Source organism: Halichoerus grypus, chromosome 3, assembly GCF_964656455.1.
Source record: "Halichoerus grypus chromosome 3, mHalGry1.hap1.1, whole genome shotgun sequence".
NCBI lineage: Eukaryota > Metazoa > Chordata > Mammalia > Carnivora > Phocidae > Halichoerus > Halichoerus grypus.
The window spans coordinates 61,310,786-61,332,324 of NC_135714.1; the positions used below are offsets into that span (position 1 = coordinate 61,310,786).

Genomic DNA, 21,539 nt, shown 5'->3' on the forward strand with positions numbered 1-21,539 from the left:
AAATAAAGGGTTCCTAGCTATTACAGCTCTCTGGAGGTACGAGTGGCATACAGCAGGGACCGATGGTGGTGGAGGTGGGACGGACTAGACCCCAGGATCAGGTCTATAAATGCCTTCGCCGCTATCAGGCATGCGCAATCCAGACCCCAGAGTTGCTAAGGCCCCAAGGAAGATAGAAGCTCTGGATAAGACGAAAGCCAATCAGAGGGCTCGAAGGCTAATCAGTCAGCCAATCCAGATTCGAGAGTGCATCAGATGCTCAGCATTCTGATCCCTCTACCAGTATCCAATCGGAGAGCTGGCTGCTTTGGGCGGACTTTTCAAAACAGCGAAAACAAAACAAATGGGGACCTTTAAAAGGTGCAATGCGACCAGAAACTATCTCCTTCCGCCTCTCAAACCTATCACTCCTTTTCCTTCCCCCCTCAGGATCAATCGCAGAAAGCCGACTCCCAGATTCCACCCTCTGCCCTGAGATCGAGAGGGAGGAGTGGCTCGGCAAAGCAAAGGCGAGGGGAGGAGGGCACAAATCCGGCTGGGGACAGTAGTATAGGGGCGGGACTCTTTTTCAAAGTCTTTTGCGGAAGCCGCGGATCCCTCCGCGGGGAGTCACGTGCCCCGCCCCCTTGGGGGCGTCGAAAACTCAAAACAAAAACAAGGGGTTTGCTTCGGTCTCCGCTGTGGAGGCAGCGGTGCCGGCAGAGGGGTAGGGTTTGAGGGGCCGGCGCTGCGCCCCAGCTGGAGGGTGGGCGCACAGGAAGCAGGATGAAGCTCGGGCTGTGAGGCCGAGGAGGCGGCGGCAGGGGGGGGAAGGGTCCGATGCCTGTCCGGGGGCACCGCTGAGGCGGCGGGTCCCTGACCTCCGGAGACAGGTTCGGACGTCCCCGCCGCGCCCAGTCCTCACTGGGCCGTGACGCCGCGGGCTGGTGGAGGCGCGTCTCCGGCACGGTGAGTGGGCTCGCGGGGGATCGCGGGGTTTCTTTGTTCGTGGTTGGGACTTGGAGGGAGGGGGTGGTGTCGGAGTACCCATTCCTCAGCCCCGGGAGCGACTCCGGTCCTACCCTCAGCCGGGGGAGTGGGCACTGGATGTGGAAAAATGTTGGGAGGTAGGAGTAGAGAGTCGAGGAGGCTGAAGACAATTCTTTGGTTGCACCCCCCCCCCCCATTTTGTCACGGGGGCTCGCTGGGGTGGTGCTTCCTGGATTGACAGCCCCGGAGCTCAGCACAGTTTGAGGAACCTGGGCATCAGTGGATGGACGGGTGTTGTCCGGGTACGGGGTAGGCCGAACGTCTATCCCCCCGACTGATGGGCCACGCCACCCTGCTGCTCTCTCAGATCACGGTCTTGCCACTCGGGTGGATCCGGAGTAGGCTCTGCCGTAGCGGATGGGAAAGGCTTGGGGGCTGGACTCCAGCGAAAGGGGCTTCTGGAGCTGGGCTCCCCGGGAGAGGCGGGGCTCGGGAGTCTCCTCCCTCCGGTTCTTTGTTCAGTCGCGAGACTTTCTCTCCCCTCCCCCCTATTGTGCAAAGCGCCCACCCCAAGACCCACTGCCGTAGCTGCCCCGGGAGCTTTCTGCGGGGAGAAGCCCCTTCCCACAGGGCTTCAGGTGGGGCGGCCGTCCGGACACCGCCGCCCCGGGACAGTTTCCTGTTTGTGAAACGGCCGGGAGGCCGGGGCCGGCCGGTCTGACCCAGCGCTGGCCGGCGGACCAGACCGCGGCCCCTCCTCCTGCCACACCTCCGTGGAGGTGGGGGAGGATTGCGTTGGGCTTCTGGAGGACGTGACTGATCCCCTCACCCGCTGCCCGCCGGGGTGTGCTGGGGCGCCTCTCGCTGGAGGTATTGGCACTAGCTCTTTTTGCCCACTCCCCCGTTACCTTCCCCCCAGGATACCCTCTAACTGCGTGGTGTCTTTGCTGCAGATGAAGGATTTGGGGGCAGAGTATTTGGCGGGTCGTGAAGGGGTCCAGCTTTTCGGATTGTTGAACCTCTATCTAGAACAGGAACAGAGATTCCAACCTCGAGAAAAAGGGCTAAGCTTGATCGAGGCTACCCCGGAGGTAAGCTCCCAGAAAAGATACCTTCTTGCTCAAGCAGCTGATAGGGCTTGGAGAAGGATGACTCCCCCCGCCCAGCTGAATCACGATTAAAGGCTGCAAAGTTTCTTAAGACCAAAATTTGTCTTCTAGAATAGTAAGATAAATTTTACAGGGTTATGCAAGAATGAGAGTGATACTAACTCTAGAGAAGTGTTTCTTCAAATGTGGCACCCCCAACCTGCAGCTTCTGGGTGGGACACTCCCTGGGAACTGAGTAATTCATTTGTGGAAATACCCTCTGCCTGTAAATACTTTATAGTAGACTTTTAGGTGTTTTTTTTTTTAAATAAAGAAAACAAACTATCTCCATTATAGGGGAATTACATTTGCTCTAACCCTCTGGAAGTGTGACAACAGTTCACTTTATATTGGATTGCTGAAGCTTTTTTATGCTGTATATTTTTAAAAAGCCATGATATATATATACGTCTCTTGTATTTGAAAAAGTATATCATTAGTTAAATACTCTTTTCTCCCATATTCTTGAAGGTTAAGAAAAAAAATTATCTTATTTGAATCTAATTGTGTGTATTTATCCATCTAGTTCTAAGAAAGTCATAACTTTGGCTCTTGGTTTTTATTGCAGGATGATAACACTTTGTGTCCAAGATTGAGAAATGCCAAAGTAGAAGATTTAAGGAGTTTAACCAACTTTTTTGGATCTTGCACTGAAACTTTTGTTCTGGCTGTCAATATTTTAGATAGATTCTTGGCTCTTATGAAGGTATTTAATCATTTTTGTATATGCATCTTTCTATTTCTAAACCTAGTGCCCAGCACAGTGCCTAGCATACAAGGGTTCGATAAATGTTTGACAAGTGAATGTAATTATGTCACTACATATAAACATTTTAATTGGAATTGTGATCTTCAGTGCCAGAGTGAGAGACTACAGAATTAACTGTGTTGTATTTTAAGTTAGGTTTTGCTGTTACCGTTTATATACCTTCTCTTTGAAGATGTGACAAAACGGAGGCCACTGTTTTTAGGTATTCCCTATATATGTGTACAGTCCTCAAAATAAGGTTTTCATATTTTTATCTCCCATCACGTTTCTCTTGGAGCTTAGTTGTTTTTAATACGAAACATGACACATGGAAGTATAGCAGTATATTAAAGGTGACCTAACTGCCTTCCCTGTGAGAAGTCTTTTCAAAGCAGGGAGCCGTACTCTTATTAACCAGCAACTGTTAGAAAAATGTGGTGATTCTTCTGCCAATAGGATTGCTGTCAGCTGCTGGGTCAGTTTTTAGGGCACTGAAAAGAAAAGGGCAGCCATCTGTCCTTGGCAGCTTTTACATATGCTCCACTCTGCACAACTGATGCAATATTTCTCTTGGGCAAATTTGCATTGAAATGTGGGATGATACTTAGAGAAGAAGATAAAAAGATAAGTCGCATATATTATGTTTATATCCAAAGAAGTATATATTGTCTCCGTGTTGAAAGGCTTAATTTATTTTGGGGGAGACTGTACTATTACGAATTTCATGTTTGAAATACAAAGTATGATTCAGTGTTAGAAACTTACCTTTTGAATTTGCATTTAAATTACTTAATTTAAATGCTTAAAATGCTTTTTTTAAATGGGAAGTTAACTCAGTTTAAAATGTAAAAATGGTTAAGTATAATTGTGAATAAGGGTAAGTACTTGAAGCAGCTGGATTGTGTTCTGGTCTTAAGAGTTAGGGACATCATTATAATCTTTTAAGTGCCTGCTTTGCTAAATCTGAGTGACAGTTGTTAGAAGAAGCCTTTGTTCTTTTCTTTTTCAGGTGAAACCTAAACATTTGTCTTGCATTGGAGTCTGTTGTTTTTTGCTGGCTGCTAGAATAGTTGAAGAAGAATGCAATATTCCATCCACTCATGATGTAATCCGGATTAGTCAATGTAAATGTACTGCTTCTGACATAAAACGGATGGAAAAAATAATTTCAGAAAAATTGCACTATGAATTGGAAGCAACTACTGCCTTAAACTTTTTGCACTTATACCATACTATTGTACTTTGTCATACATCAGAAAGGTCAGTGGGATTACAAATAAAAATTTTGTACTTTAGCATTGCTGTAGCTAACCGTTACAATGCCAGTGAAATTTATATTTTTACTCCTCTAAATTTTCAACTTGAGTTTTCAGCAGCAAGTTCTTAAAATCATTTAAATCTTTGGAAGTTTAATAAATAAATATTTTGTCTTATATTTTCATTGTATAGGAAAGAAATACTGAGTCTAGATAAACTAGAAGCTCAGCTGAAAGCTTGCAACTGCCGACTTATCTTTTCAAAGGCAAAAGTAAGTTGATTGCTTGCTTACATATGTCTCACTGTTTCTATTTTGAATTTTTAAAAAAAATACTCACTTTTCTTTTTCTTTTTTTTTTTTTTTTTTTTAGCCATCTGTGTTAGCTTTGTGCCTTCTCAATTTGGAAGTAGAAACTTTGAAATCCATTGAATTATTGGAAATTCTTCTGCTTGTTAAAAAACATTCCAAGGTAAATTATCTTCAGTTCTTATTCTTTAAAGCAGATTTCTCTCCTAATGTTTCATTTTTTTTTCCCCTGTAGTGATTTAAACATTAAGTAATACTTTATGGGGCTTTTACCTTTTATACTTTTTTCTTGTATCTCAAGTGTTGAAGTTCTCAAAATGCAGCTTTGACGCAGACGGTGTTAAGCTAGAAGGGGAACCTGATCTTAGCTTAGCTTCTTTCTGTGTTCAGATGTTTTGTCCCTTCTCTGGTATTCTCACCAGTTGGTAACACAGTGGTCCACATTGCTACGTGCACATTGTTCTAAAATACATACTAGGAAGTAGATTTAGTAAATATACTAATAGCAGTCCATTACATCTATAGGGCTGAATCATCATCCCATTAGTAGCATTACCAGAATAACTTCAGCCATGTTTTTCTTTTTAAACCTCTTAGTCTGGCTGGCCCAATAAGTTTTGCAGTAAGGGGTATTAATACTAATAGGGAGTGCTTTGGGGTTTCGTTAGCACAGAAGTAGGGCAGACTGTGAAAGGCACTATGACTGGTTGGACCAAAAGAATCTTAGACAATGAAAGTTTGGGTAGCAAAGGCTTGTGGTCAGGAAGCCGGTGGACTAGAAGGGTTTGGGAATCATCTAATGTAGGCTTAGTGTTAGAATGTCTAGGTGATAGTCACAAGCAGGAGTAAGGATATCCAACTCAAATAGTTTTGGAAGCCAAGCATGGAAATGAGACAAGGAGTCACAAATGGCCAAGATTTGAACCTAATGATGGGGAGAATATTGATACCATCAAGGGAAGTTTGAGAGAAATTAATTTGTGATCAGAGAAGTATGACTTTAGCTTCTTGTAGGTCTTTCAGGTGGGTAGGTATCTAGCAGATATTTGGCAGCCTGGAATAAAAACTCAGAAGATAAATTGTAGTTGGAGATTGAGATTTGAAATTTCTCATGAAGAAATAATAGTAGAAACCATAAGAAACTTGTGGGAGTTCTTTGCTTAGGGGTCAGTTGAAACTCTGGGTTTTCATTGTTGGTGGTTTCCCCCTTAGGAGGCAAGGGAAGGAGGGTCCATGAGACAAGTGCACTGTCAGGTTGGAAAAAGGTTTTCAAGAAGTATTGCAAGTCAGGAGTACTGAATTTTGATGAAAGACCCAGTGTAAAAAGAATTGAAGGAGGTTATTAGATACCTAGAAGGAGGCGTTCGTAGAATGAGAAGCGAGACTGCCAGATTACAAGGGGGTCAAGATGTAGCTGGATTAGGTGGTAATGGAGACAAAGATGATACAAAATTATCTTCTGTTCGTGATGAAAGTATTGTGAAGTATTTTGTTTTTGGCAGATAACTTGTAGCTTTTATTTATTTATTTATTTCAAAGATTTTTATTTATTTGACAGAGAGACACAGCGAGAGAGGGAACGCAAGCAGGGGGAGTGGGAGAGGGAGAAGCAGGCCTCCCGCCGAGCAGGGAGCCGGATGCGGGGCTCGACCCTGGGACCATGACCTGAGCCAAAGGCAGACGTTTAACGACTGAGCCACCCAGGCGCCCGTCTAGCTTTCATTTAAATCATGAATTTCTTAGTTTTAATTTAAACCTTTTATAATATCTGGAAATATCTCTTTTTTAAAGATTTTATTTGACACAGAGAGAGCACAGTCGGGGGAGCGGCAGAGGGAGAGGGAGAAGCAGACTCCCCACTGAGCAGGGAGCCCCATGCAGGGTTCCATCCCAGGACCCTGGGATCATGACCTGAGTGGAAAGCAGATGCTTAACCAACTGAGCCACCCAGGTGCCCTATCTTGGAAATATCTTGAGTGAAAATTTATTCATTGAAATAATTTGGGGCACTCCTCAGTGGTGGAGGAACTGTGCTCTTTGGGAGAAATTCCTTTTCTGTCATATTGCTAACTTCTCCATTAGCATACATCTGGTGTCTTAATGTAAATGCATACTTTTAGCAATCCACACAATGCTATGTTATAGAAACCTAAATTATGTTAAGTTCCTTTCATTGAGACTATTAAAGAATATACTTAATAGGTTGGTTAACAAACCTAATGTTTTTAGGTCAGTGTATTTTCTTAAAATAGGCAAAGATTTTTATTAGGTTCTATGTAAATTATTTATACCTACAGTGCTCCTCCTTTAAACCAGTGGTTACCAGATTTTGACTGCTCATTAGAATCACTTGTGGAGCTTTAAAGAAATCTTGATGCCCAGGTCACATCCCGTATCAAATAATACCTGATGGTGGGAGCCATGCTTCAGTATATTTTAGGCATTATAGGGTGATTCTAAGGTATTTAACCTCTTCATTAAAATATTTTTTCTAGGTTAATGACACCGAGTTCATTTATTGGAGGGAGTTAGTTTCTAAATGCCTAGCCGAATATTCTTCTCCTGAATGTTGCAAACCAGATCTTAAGAAATTGGTTTGGATTGTTTCAAGGCGCACAGCCCAGAACCTCCACAACAGCTACTACAGTGTTCCTGAGCTGCCAACGATACCAGAGGGGGGTTGTTTTGATGAAAGTGAAAGGTAAGCAGGTTCCTTGACTAATTAGACTTACCCATAGTAAGTAACACTGGTTTTGTACTCAAAAATGTGATCTGGGAATATTACAGGGTATTAGAGAAAGCCCCTACTCCAATAGTGTCATTTCTTCAGGTGGGAAAATTAGCTAGAGGTAGTTTTACTAAAGTAGGTGATGATTTAGAAGTATACGCCCCACATCCCCCCCTTTTCTTTTCTTTATTAAAAAAAAAAATGAAACAAAACATGATGCTCTATATTACATCCCCAGGATTTGTAACTGGAAGTTTGTACCTGTTGACCACTTTCACTTGTTCTCATCCCCTGCCTCTGGCAACCACCAATCTGTTCTCTGAATCTATGAATTCTGGTTTTTGTTTTTCTCGTTTTTAAAATCCACACATAAGTGAGATTGTACAGTGTTTGTCTTTCCCCTGTCTTATTTCATTCCTTCCCTTTTTGAAAACTGGTTGTTTCACATCTTCCTTGCTCATTGAAGTAGAGTTTAGTTTAAAAACAAACAAAACCTGAAGTGGCATTCTGGTTCAGGGTTAGTATGAATTCCTAATCCAGTGCCTCAGGAAGAGGCTGTGGGTTAAATGACTGGAAAATAAAGGGAACCACCACCACTAACACGGCCGACTTCTCTAGATATTTTTACCATTTTGTCAAATGCCATTGTCTTGGTCAGGTTAATTTTTGTTCATAAAAGGAATAATTTTATCAAATTTGGTTATTTTATGCCCTAGAGATAACGAGAAGTTTCATTTTTATAGCTTACTGGTTTCTTGGTTTGAGAGTATCGGGGATACAATTATTAATGCAAGAAAGACATCAAAACCATGTGATGGGAGATACGTTGTCCTTTGTCTCCACTTACTGGATTTAAAATGCTTAGAATTGTACAGTTAGTTCCTGATATTTATTAATTGGTACAAGAATAATAGTTTGGCAGATAGTCATTTGTCTAAACCTCTTAAAATCTATTTTCTAAGGAGATTACAATAGATTACAATTCATTTTAGGAAATCCTTGTAAGTTAAATTTTGTCTCTGTAAATCTTAAATTTTGAATATAAAAATCCTGAGACTGGAGATACTTGTTTAGTAATTTTATTTGGCTTTTAAAACCTTAAAGTATTTTCTAAATAATGGAATCTTTGTCTCTTTTCCTCCCTTTAGTGAGGACTCTTGTGAAGATATGAGTTGTGAAGAGAGTCTCAGCAGCTCTCCTTCCAGTGATCAGGAGTGCACTTTCTTTTTCAACTTCAAAGTGGCACAGACACTGTGCTTTCCATCTTAGAAATCTAATTGTTCTGTGTCAGAATTTAAAGTGTGTGTACAGGTTTCAAAGCAATAAATGGGGGAGTAGGTAGTTTCTGGTCCATCCCCCATCTAGGCAGAAATTGCATAGACTGGAATACCTACCTTCTATTTATTATTCAGATCAGATCTGGCCTATTTTCATATTTAATCCTAAGCCATCAAATGGGTTAGTGCCTCTTAAACGATTAACAATGTTTTACACATTGGCACTTTATTTTTCTCATTGATCTTTAGCTACTTGGGGGAGGAGGGAAGGTGCTGATACCTTCAATTTGTTACTTTTCAAGAAGATTTTTAAAGATGAATAGTGTAGCTTAAACTTTTTATAAAGCCTTCACCTGTCTTTATTTAAACAGATTGGGAGTGTACAAGTGCTTCCTTAGCAGGGACCGTGGATAACCCTTTAATGGTTTATCATAGATCTCCCCTACTTTCCAGTCTCAGAACAGAGAATATACTCTTCATTGTCATACACCTTTTTGTTTTGTTGTTTTTTAAATGATTACTTACTCTCTGATGCAGACTCTATAAACTTAGAAATTATAATACTGACATTTCTGTGAATTTTAGTATGTAATGTGTTAATTGAAGTTTCTGCTAAAGCAGAAATACTCGACAGGCTATGGTTGTTAGATAGTTGCATTTTTAATGCCTAAGTATTGTCAGACTATAGTATTATTTTAATGTTATTAAAGCAATCCATAATCTGTTAGTTATGCATGCACCTGTATGAAAGCAGTGCAGGAAGTTGAAGAGAACTAGGTAACTGTGGAATTGATAAATGTTGATCTAGTAGCATATTTTATTTCTTATATTCAAAAAGTCTGCATGACTATGTTTATTTCCTTTGTAATTCACATTTCAAAAATAATATTAGTATATGGGTGCCAAGACTGAACATGAAGTTAAAAAAAAAAAAAGTGTTTGTAGTATTCTAGTTTTCAGCATATCTGTATGGTGGTACAGCCATAAGAATAGGGATTTACAAACTCTGTACACATGAGATTTTGTACAGAGAATTTTTTTTAACTTTATAAATTGTATATGAAAATGTAAATCTTAAAAAATGTACATAAAAATGCTGTATTTTTTTACCTTGTGTGTGTGATAGTCTAGTCATTGCATGTAAATATAATTTATTGTGTATTCTGTATTATAAATCATACATTGATGACTTACTTTTTGAATGGTAAGTCAACATCCATTGGATGTTTTCTGAAGTGGATCTTTTTGAAGTAATAATAGATTGCAACTCAAAATAAAAATATTAATGAATTACACTCCTTGTTTGTAATTGTTTCTTAATTTTTTGGTTCAAAAGAAAAAGCGCTTGCTGTATTTTCGCGGGAAGGCCTTGAAGTGAGGCTGGAGTGCCTCCAAGATAAGCTGTCTATCTGGTTACCAGAAGTCCTTTAGGTAGAATTTCTTCATCACAGTTTGGCCCTCAGTCTTGGAGATACTGAAAGCGAATCTGTCACTTGAGAATTGACCTCTCTCTGGGGTGGACTCATGCAAAACAAAAGAGTGATGTATTGACCTGAATGCCTATTTATACTGAAAGGCAACAGGTAGCAAGTACACCAGAATACTCAGGTTGGAAGATCAATACAATTTCTCTGCAGACAGGCCACATTCTAATGAGAAGGTTGCTTGGCAAATACAGCCAGGGAGTGTACTATGACTGACCCTGCCCGCCTCTGGCTCTTGGGACCTCTTTTTCCAAGACTTAGGCTTGTTTTGCAAGTCACGGTGGGTTTTTGGGTGAGTGGTCATATGATTCCCCTTTGGTTTGATTTTGTAGACCTTTGTTTTCTCTAGTTGGTTGGAAAATCATAATGCTGAATGTGGTTTTCATGTAATACTAATACCTCTTCTCCCTTAGTGATATGGCCATGTTTTCCTAACCCTCCCAGCAGAGGCTCTTGGCTTGAGGATGACCCTCCCCTTATTAAGTCATTTGTGTAAATAGTAGTATATTCTGCTTGCAGATTTTGATTTGTTGAGATGTGAAAGTTATTTGTGGCTTTCCAAATCTTGAAACCCTCTTCAGTTCCTCCAGGATTTGATTGCTTTTCTTCCTAGATGCTCTTACTGTGTGAAACTGCACACATAGTTTCATCTGTTCCCCTTTAGGGTTCTCAGTATATTTGGTCTAGGACTCTTTACTGAGCTCCCAGCTTGTTTTTTCACAACTGGCTACCCCACTTGGAAGTTTCTGATTCCTCCCAAACCTGCTCTTCCTGTATGTTTATCTTGGTGAATAGGTATTGTCTACTCAAGTTGGAAACTTATGTGGTCTCATCTCCTCCCACCTGTTTACTGGACGTTTCCATTTATCATTTATATGATTTCATTTGTACTGTCTGGCTCTATTCTGTCTCCTCTTTTCTGCCGCTGGCTTGGTTCAGTCCTGTTCTCTTTCTCAGCAGGGTCACTACAGTACCTTAGTCATTTCCTAGGCTGTAACAGGCACACTGTGGCTTCTGTTTTTCTGCATGCTGTAGTATCACTGCCTGGTCCCTGGGTCTCCAGCCATTTGACCCTCAGGAAGTGAGATTGGACAAATGCCATGTTTTAATCACCTGCCATACTCAGGTCAACTATAGATGCATGAGTTGCAGAACACTTCTCATGACAATTTTAACCGTTTTCTTTGTCAAGGATTTGACTTTTCCCTTCAATTCCTTTTATTTCAACACTAGGTTCTACCATGATGTTCCTCCCCCTTGCCTCCTACCTTCCCCTGTGCACAAATTGCCAGCTTATTTAGGCAACCCATTTTTATCAGATTCTTACGTGAACAAAGACCATGTACTTTGCATTTGCTATTTTTGGACTGAGTTTTACTAATTATTTGTACCAGAAATGGGTCAATAACCTACTGTTCTTGTGTTTAGCAAGTCAGGTTGTGTGATAGTTTCCCAATAGCTAATGGGTCTTCCCATCCCTGTGCATATACACTGCTCTTCCCATCAAGAGGTGGAGTCTGTTCACCTTGAATTTCAGCTGGCCTTGTGCCTGGTTTTGCTTACTAAAGTGCAGTGGAAGAAGGTCAGTGATGTCCAACCCTACGCTTTAGGAAGACTGGCAGCTTCCCTTTTATCCTTGGAGGCCAGCCGCCATGCTGCAAAGAAGCTCAGTTTGGATTACTGAAAGATGAGAGGCCAGGTAGAGAGAGGCTCTTGAGGAAGAGAGATCATCTTGGATGTTCTAGTGCCAGCTAAGCTCCCAGCTGACTGCAGCTTGCAATGAGGTATCCTCAGCTAAAACACACGGAGCTGAGGAACTGCCTTGCACATCCCACTCAAGCCACAGACTCATGAAAATAATAATTGTTTTAAGCCACTAGGTTTTGGGGTGGTTTGCTATACAGCAATAGTTAATCGAGACAGGTTGCTTGTTATTTATAGCCCAACGGTGGTTATCTCTGAGTGATGAGATTATAGGTGATTGTTTTTTCTAATAATGCCTATCTAGTTTCCATTGTTTGTCCTTTAAAAAATGGATTTGAATTATTAGTGTATTAACAGAATAAAGAATGAACTTTAAAAAACACACACTGATTATATCCTTTTTTTGATTAAAATCCTTAATGGCTTCACATTGGTCCTTAGCATGAGGTTCAAACTCCTTACCATGGCTTCTAAGGCCCTGCTTGATTTGATCCCTGTTCAAGCCTCTCCCTCATGGTATCCACATACACCTTTCCAGCCTAATTGCATTTCAGCTCCTCCCATTCACTGTGCTTTCGCTCACCTCAGTAACTTCATGCACACTCTCATCCACCTGGAACACCTTTCCTGGCATCCTTATCTGGCAAACTCCAACTTTCCATCGTAGGAGTCATTTCATTTATCCCCCGCCGGTATTTGAGTGCCCCTTATGTGCCAGGCAGTACAATAGGAGTTCGATATATAAAACCAAACACAACACACAACGTCCCTGCCCTCATGCAACTTACATTATTATGGTGGTGAAACCAAACAGCTCACAGCAAAGAATATAAGTTTTAAAGGTTATGATGACATTTTCTTCTAAGAAGTCTTTTTGGAACTCCTTTGCTTTCCTCTCTTTCTCAGTACTACATGTTTCCATAAAACTATATTTTTCTTATCCTAGCAGTTAATACCTTGCTTGTCTGTCTCCCTTGTGTGCCTACCTTACCTGTCTGATCCAAGAAGGCAGGGGCTCTTTGTCTTTCTTATTCATTGTTGAATCCCCAGCGCCCAGCATAGTATCTGGTCCAAACTCCTTCTCCTCCAGCTGTTACTCACTTAATATGTTACAGGCACCTTGCAAGAATTATTTAATTTTTACCACAATCTATTAGGCAAGTACCGCTATTGGTCCCATTTTACAAGGAAAGAAACTAAGGATTAGAGAAGTACTTGGACATAGATCTGATAAGGAGCAGGGCTGAAATTCAAACCGAGTCTGTCTGCCAAACCCTATGCTCTTTCTTTCTTTCTTTTTTTTTTTTTAAGATTTTATTTATTTATTTGACAGAGACATAGAGAGAGAGCACAGATAGGCAGAGCAGCAGGCAGAGCGGCAGGCAGAGGGAGAGGGAGAAGCAGGCTGTCTGTGGACCAGGGAGCCCAACGCGGGGCTCGATCCCAGGACCCTGGGATCATGACCCGAGCCGAAGGCAGACCCCTATGCTCTTTCTTAAGCCACAGTGCTAAAGTACTACCCAAATGTTGATAGTATTCATTTAACAGTTATTGAATGAATGAAATAAAAGTTCTTATAAAGAAAACCCATACCAGCAAGATAAGCCACAGTATTCTTCTCTTCAATTTTTAAGTGCTCTCACCCATATAAAGAAAAAGTGGCTAAGAGGTAGTTAAAATATCTTTAATTGCCCAAGAGCCATAGGTGGTAATATAAAAATTCAAGATAGTATAGTGGTAGAGAAGATGAGGTCTCATCAAAAGCTGGGAATTTTAATTTGCCCTGAAAACGTCTTTGTGCTCAGGCATGTGGGCCCTTCCCAATCCCTAGTTCCTTTTTACACTTAGGTTATAGTTTATAATTTATTATTACCTTGGGTTCCAAGGCCCATAGTCATTCGATGTTAAAGGGGGTGGAACCTTGTATTAATTAAGGACTGTTTTGTTAAAGCCTTGCTTGCCCTTTGCCTGTCTTACTATTATCCAACATAACCATCATTTCCTACTTACTCATTAATGTTCTGGGATTTTTTTCCAGTAATTATTTCATGTGTCTGTGGTTTAGTCCTTTGCCTAAACTCTAAGCTTCTCTTGAGAAGAGACCATGTGTTATGCTTCCTTTTTATCATTCATGGTGCCTAGCATAATGCTGGGTAAAATATGTGTCAACATTTTTCTCCGTGTATCCCACCCGATACTGTCTTTGCCATTCCTGATTGCAGTGATTCAGAGTTCATAAAGATGAACTGCCATGCACGCAAGGATGGATTCACCCTCTCCAAAGTTAGGATTTTGCGTCATTACTAAGGCATGCAGGGGGCCATAGCCCACTGCTAGAGTTGTGCACCTTACTCATGAGTAAGATGTAGTGATCAGAAACACACAGGCTCTCTAACCAGATGTCCAGGTTTGATCTTGGTTTGGTCACTCAGTATGTGACCTAATTGGCTGTTATCTAAAGTGTTTGTGCCTCAGTTTCTCTCTCTGTGTAAAGGGTCAATAACATTACTCACTTGTGCTGGACACCGAAATGTGCTGCCTAGATGCCCCAGCTGTTGGGAGCGCTTTTGGCACAAAACCTTCAGCTAACAACGCCTTTGGGGCAACACGCCCAGACAGCAGCCCCACCCAAGGTCATGCCTTGCCCAGGAGGGCCCGCATCTATGACAGATTAAGGTGAGAGGAAGTGTAAAGGCTTGGTCACTTTGGTCCAACACAGGACAACCTGAAGGATCGTTTTGGTCTCAGGGCTCCCCATGGGGTTGGCTGAGGCTGCCATTGGGCCTGCATTGTGGCTCACTTCCCTGCACCCAAACTTGCTTCCTTTCCCTCTCTGCCATGGATGTGGATTCCAAGGGTGCTTCCTAATGAACATCCTGTGCCCTAAACTTTGTTTCAGAGTCTGCTTCATGGACATCACCACCAGCCAACACTGCCTTGTGGGATTACTGCGTGTATTGAATGACATGATGATACATGATGAAGAATTTGAAACAGTGCCTGATACACACCCAGTAACTATTGGCTATAATAATTATCACCCCACTTTTGCCCTACCTTCTTACTTCCCTAAAATAAGACTCAATAATTTATTCAACTATTATTGAGCTACTACGATACACTGACTTTTTTTTCAAGGACTGAGGATGCAAAAAAGAAATTAAAAAGTTAAAAATAGAGCTCCCCTGTGACCCAGCAATTGCACTACTAGGTATTGACCCAAAGGATAGAAACATAGTGATCTGAAGGGGCATCTGCACCCCAGTGTTTATAGCAGCAACGTCCACAACAGCCAAACTATGGAAAGAACCCAGATGTCCATCGACAGATGAATGGATAAAGAAGATGTTATATATATATATATAGATAGATAGATAGATATAGATATAGATATAGATATATATAGACACACACAATGGAATATTACCCAGCCATCAAAAAGAATGAAATCTTGCCATTTGCAACGATGTGGATGGAACTAGAGGGTATTATGCTAAGTGAAATAAGTCAGTCAGAGGAAGACAATTATATGATCTCACTCATACGTGGAATTTAAGAAACAAAACAGGATCATAGGGGAAGGAGGGGGGAAGAAAATAAGATGAATCAGAGAGGGAAACAAACCATAAGAGACTCTTAGCTATAAGAAATAAACTGAGGGTTGCTGGAGGGGAGCTGAGTGGGGGGATGGGGTAACTGGGTGATGGCCATTAAGGAGGGCACTTGATGGAATGAGCACTGGGTGTTATATGCAACTGATGAATCACTAAACTACTTCTGAAACTAAAACAAACAAAACAAAACCTGGATCTTACCACTGAGAAGCTCATACTCTGAAGGAAGAGGCAGATAGACCAATTACTATGCAATGTAAGAAGCACAATAATAGAAATATGTTCAAGGTGCAGTGTAGTGTCCTAGCCTTGCCTCTGAATGGATTCTGTAATCTTCTAGATGGGACTAAAGACCATTTGGTGGGATTTCAGTCATTCCAGGGAGGCTCTGATGGTGTAGCCTCTTTCCTGGGCCCCTCACATCCCTGTTTCCCTCTAGTGCATTCTGTCATTCCCACTTTTAGAAAATCTTTCCTTTAGCTAAAGATTTTGCATCTGATTAAATGCAGATATCTCTAACAGGGTTTACACCTTAATGGGATTCAGAAAGGATGATTTGAGTACCTGTTCCCTGTGAGTCTAGTTTTGGACAAGAGCATGCGTTCGTTCGGGTACCTGAGGAAGCAGATGTTGAGATGAAGTCAGAAGTGCAGTGGGTTTGTTGGTGGGTGGTGCCTGTGAACAGGAATGTGGGAGGAGGGCGGGCTGGCAGGGAGAGCCCGGGGCCCTGATGCACACCCGACAAAGACTCGCCCTGCCTGGGACTTTGGAGCATAAGCTGCCCATTAGAACAGCCCCATGTTGGGTGGAAATGGCCAGGGTTAGCACTCCCTGTGCTCAGTCACCGACCGCAGTCTGTTCCTGAAGAGCATGGCTCCAGCATGAATGCTCAGGCGGCTCCTGAAGGGGCTGCAGCTGGAGGCTGTCAGCAGCTGGCCTCCTCACAGCAGAATGGCAGGTTCTTTCTGGAGGGACACCCAAGTGGTGCATCTCCAAGGTGCGCCAGCACATACCTTCTGTGAATAACGTTTTTTAATCTGAACATGGGAGATACTGAGAACTGCAAAAATTCTTGACAAGACCACTCCATCCAAACCGCTGCACTGAGAGACTTAAGCAAATTTTAACAGGCTTCTAGCAGCTTAAGGCTATGTCCCTGGGACCACCCAGCCCCCACGGCTGACAGGAGAATTTACGGTCTGTTCTAGCCAGCACCTGACGTCCCTTTCCTACAGCACTTACTAAAAAGGGCTGACAATTTCGAAGCCATTTTCTATCCTTTTGGTATGTGCAGTATCCCTATAACTTGGGAGTGTCTTTCTCAACTATCCGAAAGCCATTCCTCTGTGATGTAATCATTAGGTAGGGTAGGGCTTCTGTCTCCCAGGCTCTGTGGGAGGATAGCATCCTAGCTTCCGTAACTGCTGGATGGTGGACAGAGCTGGCCTACCCACATTGACACTCACCAACTCTGTGATTTTTCATTGAGCCTCTGCTCCTCTTTCTCCTCCTCTCCTTTTCCTCCTCTCTTTTCACCACTTGAACTAATGTCTAGTTTTGCTTTTTTTAAATTAATTTATTTTATTTACATTCAGTTAGTCAACATATAGTGTATCATTAGTTGCAGAAGTAGAGTTCAGTGATTCATCAGCTGCATATAACACCCAGTGCTCATCACATCACATGCCCTCCTGAATGCCCATTACCCAGTTACGCCTTCCCCCCCCACCTCCCCTCCAGCAGCCCTCAGCTTGTTTCCTATTAGTTTTGCTTTATCTTTGACAATACTAAGATTTGCCTTTCCTACCTCACAGTGCTGTGGGGACTGAACAAGTTAATGGAGAAAATAAAAGTATTTTGTAAACTGAGAAGCTCTTTACAAATACAAGTGGTTGTCAATGTGAAGGCATTGCATGTATTTTCCTGAGAGACAGTTTTTAAAAAAATACATCAAAATTTTTTTCTGTTAATATGTCTCCTTTCTAAAAATGTAAACAATATAGAGAAAGTGATAATACCTATAATGCTCCCCCTCACAGATACTGTCAACCAAATGATATTTATCATTTCATTCTTTTTATGCAAGCATAAACATATAAACTTTTAAAAAAATATATAAGTGGGATTCTACTTTGTGTACTCTTCTATAACCCACTTGTCTCATTTAACAATGTGTTAGGGCATATGTCAGTGTTAACTGATACGGATCTCCTTCCTTATTTTTAATGGCTGTGGAGTGTTTCATTGTATGCTCATGTGACTATTTAAGATCCTCTTCTAACAGATACTTTGTTTCCAATTGTTCAGTATTTTTAATAAAACAGCAATAAATATTCTCATCCATACATTTCTGTTTACCCATATAATAATTTCTTTAGGATACATTAAAACAATTTTTTTAAGTTTATCTTTTTAGTAATCTCCACACCCAATGTGGGGCTCAAACTCATAACCCCAAGGTCAAGAGTTGTGTGCTCTTCTGACTGAGCTGCCAGGCACCCCTCTTTAGGATACATTTCTAGAAGTGAAATTCCTGGATGTATTCTAAGGGAATATACGTTTATTTAAACTTTCTATATTGTTGACTTGTTCTCCTGAAAGGTTATATGGATTTACTCTCCCATCCATGAGCATGTCAATGAGTTTCCTTACTTCTGCACTAAGGGATTTTGATGGGGCTGGGGGAGGGGGATGTCAGAACGAGTGGATGGGATCCTTGGATTTCTAGAGTGCTCAGAGGGAGGGGTTACTGTAGAAGGGACAGGGGAGGGGAGGTAAGCACTGATCCCAAAAGCTGGGCTTAGAAAATAACCTGCTGCCTGCTTTCCACATGGTTCCATTTGGTGCCAGGTCCTGGCTTGCCTGCCATTGGGCAGCACCCATGCCAAGCCAGCAGAAGGTCAGCACGCCTTTTCCTAGGATGTGGCAGGCAAACAACTGTAGGGGCTCTCTGTGGGTCTGGGCAGGCAAACGCCTTCCTGCCCAGCATTGAAGAAAGCCCTGCCTGCAGCTATACCTGCCTGGCTCAAGCTCTTGTCCCATCTTGCACATTAAAGAGGAACGAGGTTGACGTGTCCCACAAAGGAAAGTTGATCAAAGGCTGGACAGGGCGCCAACTCTCAGAAGTGGTGCTGTGCCTGAACTTGGGGCCCTGCCCCCAGGAGCAGACATTTATCTTGGTTGCTCCAGGGAAGCCTTTCATGCTATTTTGGGGTGGGGTGCCTGGGCAGAAGAAGGAGGGGAGGAGGACAGGGAGCCACATTTTACCTGCTTCCACGCTTCTGGTGTACCAGCTGCCAGGGTTCCTCCCTTTCCCCCTCTTTTGTATTTTCTTTATTCATTTTTCTTAAGTTGGAAAGATTTGAGTGCATCACTTCCATGGAAAAAAACTTAAAATACAAATCTAAAGGTCATCCGTTATGTATCCATTCTAATACCATGAATGTCTTCTAGATATATATTACCTGCCATCTGCCGTCTCAGGGGTTAGTATTTTTCACGTTAGGTTCAGAGCCCCTCTTCTTGTTTGCATCTTATGCTAAGCAGCTTTAGGGCACAATTGCACAGCTGCTTAACAGCTGCTGCCCAGACTTAGGGCAGGAATCCTGTTGGAGGTTCAGTGACATAGCTTCTGTATGCAGTTTCCAGGGCTCTGAGATTTCGGGAACAGCCAGGGCTGCTCAAGCAAGAAGTGAAATGGTCCTACAAGATATGCTTCTCCTTTGTCCGGGGAGGGGAGAGAACTCTGTTTGCTTACCTGTGGCCAGTCCCAGCATGTCTCAGGAATGCTTTCCCTTCCTTTTTCGATGCTACTAGAAGACTGTGAAAAAAGGTGGCACAGAGGGATGCAGACCTAATTATCCATTGCCTCAAATCTTTAGTACCCACTACTCCTGGTTTGTTTAAATCAACGAAGTGGTGCACTCTTGAAGGGCAAATTACTTACCATAACCAAAGCCATGCAATCATACTCAGTAGATATTTGTAAATTTATCAAGTTGCAGAAGCTTTAGAAAGGGCCCCAAAATGCTAAAGAGGGAAACTGTCTGGACATTAGGGCCATGCTCAGGGTGACAATACTTTTATGGGGTCACCGTGATGTGGGAAACAAAGGCAAAAGGGAAATTATGAAATTTCCTTACTACCTGCAGCCCATTGACAAGTCCTTGAAACAGGCAGAGTGACATTCCTCTAGGGACTCAGCTGCCTCGATGTTGACACTTTGCTAAGGGCAAAAAACAATCCTAGCCCAACACCCCATCCCCACCCCCAGGATCCTGTAAGTCTACTTTAGCATATAAAACTTCCTTTATCTCTACCCCCCAAGATACGTGGCGGCAATCATCCCCCAAGCATATGACCCACCGATATACATCTGAAGGGTCTCATGACTAAGGTTTTATTAGACAGTAATAAATGACCTTTTCCCAACAACAGCTAGTCCCTCAGGGTCCTGGAAACCTTGCTTCCAAAATTCCTTAGAGTTTATCCTATCCCTAATCCCCTCCCAACTTGAAAGTATATAATGGGCCACTCCTCCTGAGCCCCGTGCTGTTCTTTCTGCCCACTAGTCCTGCCCCATGCTTTAATAAAACCATCTTTTGCACCAAAGATGTCTCAAGAATTCTTTCTTGGCCATTGGCTTCAAATCCTAACATCTTTCCTACATCAACCATAGGTCAAGGTCAGCTCAACCACAGGTCAAGGTCAGCTTTGTAGGCCCAGAGTTAGAGCCTAACACATGGAGAGCAACCAGCCTTTTAGTGAAAGGAAATGGGAGTACCAGCTAATTAATTGATATCAGAAGTATCCCTTCCTTGGATCTAGAGTGTTAATGCCTGCCATCAAACACATGCCCTTCCTGCTAGCAGAGTACCTGGGAAACTGAAGCGTGGACTGAAAACAATGGTTCTGTGCATCAGCCCAGGCAGACTTGATGAAATTTGGTGCATCAGCTTGTCTCCAAGCAGCTTTCTGCAGTTAATGTGATGGGACTTAGTTGTTTCTGTAGTGTGTAAAACTCTCCTCAGTCATTCGTTTCCATTGCTATATGGAGAGTTAATATCATCCATTACATTTTGATCTGATTATATTACAGAAGACTGTAAGTCCCCTACAGGAACTTTATATCTTTTCTTGAAGTCCTGAGAGCCCAGTGCAATCATTTCAAAACTACTCTGCTATCCCAGACATACTTTAGTATTAAGCCCTGGGAATTCAGTAGCATTATTTTTCCAGTAGACTTTCTAGCATATTTGTAGAATTGTAATTTTATAGCTAGTTCGGAATTTCCATATACATCAAGCTTCTCTTTCTTTTAAGTATTAAATATAGAGGATACAAAGATAGACACACGTATTGGTTTTCTTCCTTTACTGATCACAAAGACAGAAAAAAACAAAAGGGTCAGGAATAGGAAACACACAGGACTGAGAGGAATGCAAAAAATCCTGTTGGGGTGGGGGGGAAGCAAGAGAAAAGGAGAGAAAACTGCATATGACAAAAGATGAAAGAAAGGGGGGTGCAGGGAAGATGAAAATATGGAAAAAGCAGAATTAGCTGTGGAAGCCAGTGTGGCCAGGTAAATTCAGTATGGACAGTTGTTGGAAAGAGCCCGGCTGGGAGTGAGGAATCTGGGGTATTAGCCCCGTATCTGTCAAGCTGTTCAACCTAAGCAAGTTACTCTACTGCTCTGGAGCTAATTTTCCTCTTTATAAAGTAAGGAGATTGGGCAAGGTGACTTTCTGAGGTCTACCGTAGCTTTGTCATTCTCATTCCAAAGTTTAAGAAGGAAATACTAAAGCAACTCAAGACTCTTGTCTTCTGGGAGAGCGTTTCTCAAATCCTAGACCAGAGGACTATCATTATTTCTAGTTGTAATCTTTTTAAAGATTATATCCAGTCTTTGATCCCGTCAAGTCTGTCTTGAGCTTTGTTAATTTTTACTTAGAAGGACAGTACTGATAAATGATTATATAAATAATTATGGTGGGAAAATGGAATGATAAACATTAATAAATGGGAATGAGCACATTTAGGACAAATACAATCTGAAACCAAGACAGGGGTAAGTGCCTTAACACAGACATACTTGGGAATGTGCTGCCAATGTGTCTGGTGCAGAAATAGTCACCATTTGAGCAGCTCCATCATTTTTCAAGCCCTGGTGAGAGAGAAGCCATCTCAGGCAGGCAGCTATCAGCAGAGGCCATCTAACAGTGGCACCAGACAGTGACAAGCAGCATAGATTGGCAGAAAATAAGCCACATCCATATTTAATATCCAGTGCATGTAGGGAGGTTT

At 42.1% G+C, this 21,539-nt stretch overlaps 1 protein-coding gene across 2 annotated transcripts; it reads left to right on the forward strand.

Moving 5' to 3' along the window:
- Positions 1-629: 629 nt before the first annotated feature.
- CCNG2 (cyclin G2) lies at positions 630-9,729 on the forward strand. Of its 2 annotated transcripts, XM_078068821.1 has the most exons (9): positions 630-948; positions 1,531-1,839; positions 1,923-2,060; positions 2,686-2,823; positions 3,875-4,125; positions 4,315-4,393; positions 4,494-4,592; positions 6,925-7,130; positions 8,306-9,729. In XM_078068821.1, the coding sequence occupies exons 3-9, from the start codon at positions 1,923-1,925 to the stop codon at positions 8,424-8,426; spliced, it is 1,032 nt and encodes a 343-aa protein (XP_077924947.1). In that variant the 5' UTR covers positions 630-948; positions 1,531-1,839; the 3' UTR covers positions 8,427-9,729. The 2 variants fall into 2 exon arrangements, with proteins under 2 accessions (XP_077924947.1, XP_077924946.1); XM_078068820.1 differs by lacking the exon at positions 1,531-1,839 and having other exon boundaries at positions 631-948.
- Positions 9,730-21,539: the final 11,810 nt, after the last annotated feature.

Excerpts from the sequence above, each read along its gene's own strand:
- CCNG2 (XM_078068821.1), top strand. The coding sequence starts at position 1,923 with ATGAAGGATTTGGGGGCAGAGTATTTGGCGGGTCGTGAAGGGGTCCAG. Across the intron at positions 2,824-3,874 it reads GATTCTTGGCTCTTATGAAG|GTGAAACCTAAACATTTGTC; the intron begins GTATTTAATCAT and ends TTTCTTTTTCAG. Across the intron at positions 4,126-4,314 it reads CTTTGTCATACATCAGAAAG|GAAAGAAATACTGAGTCTAG; the intron begins GTCAGTGGGATT and ends TTCATTGTATAG.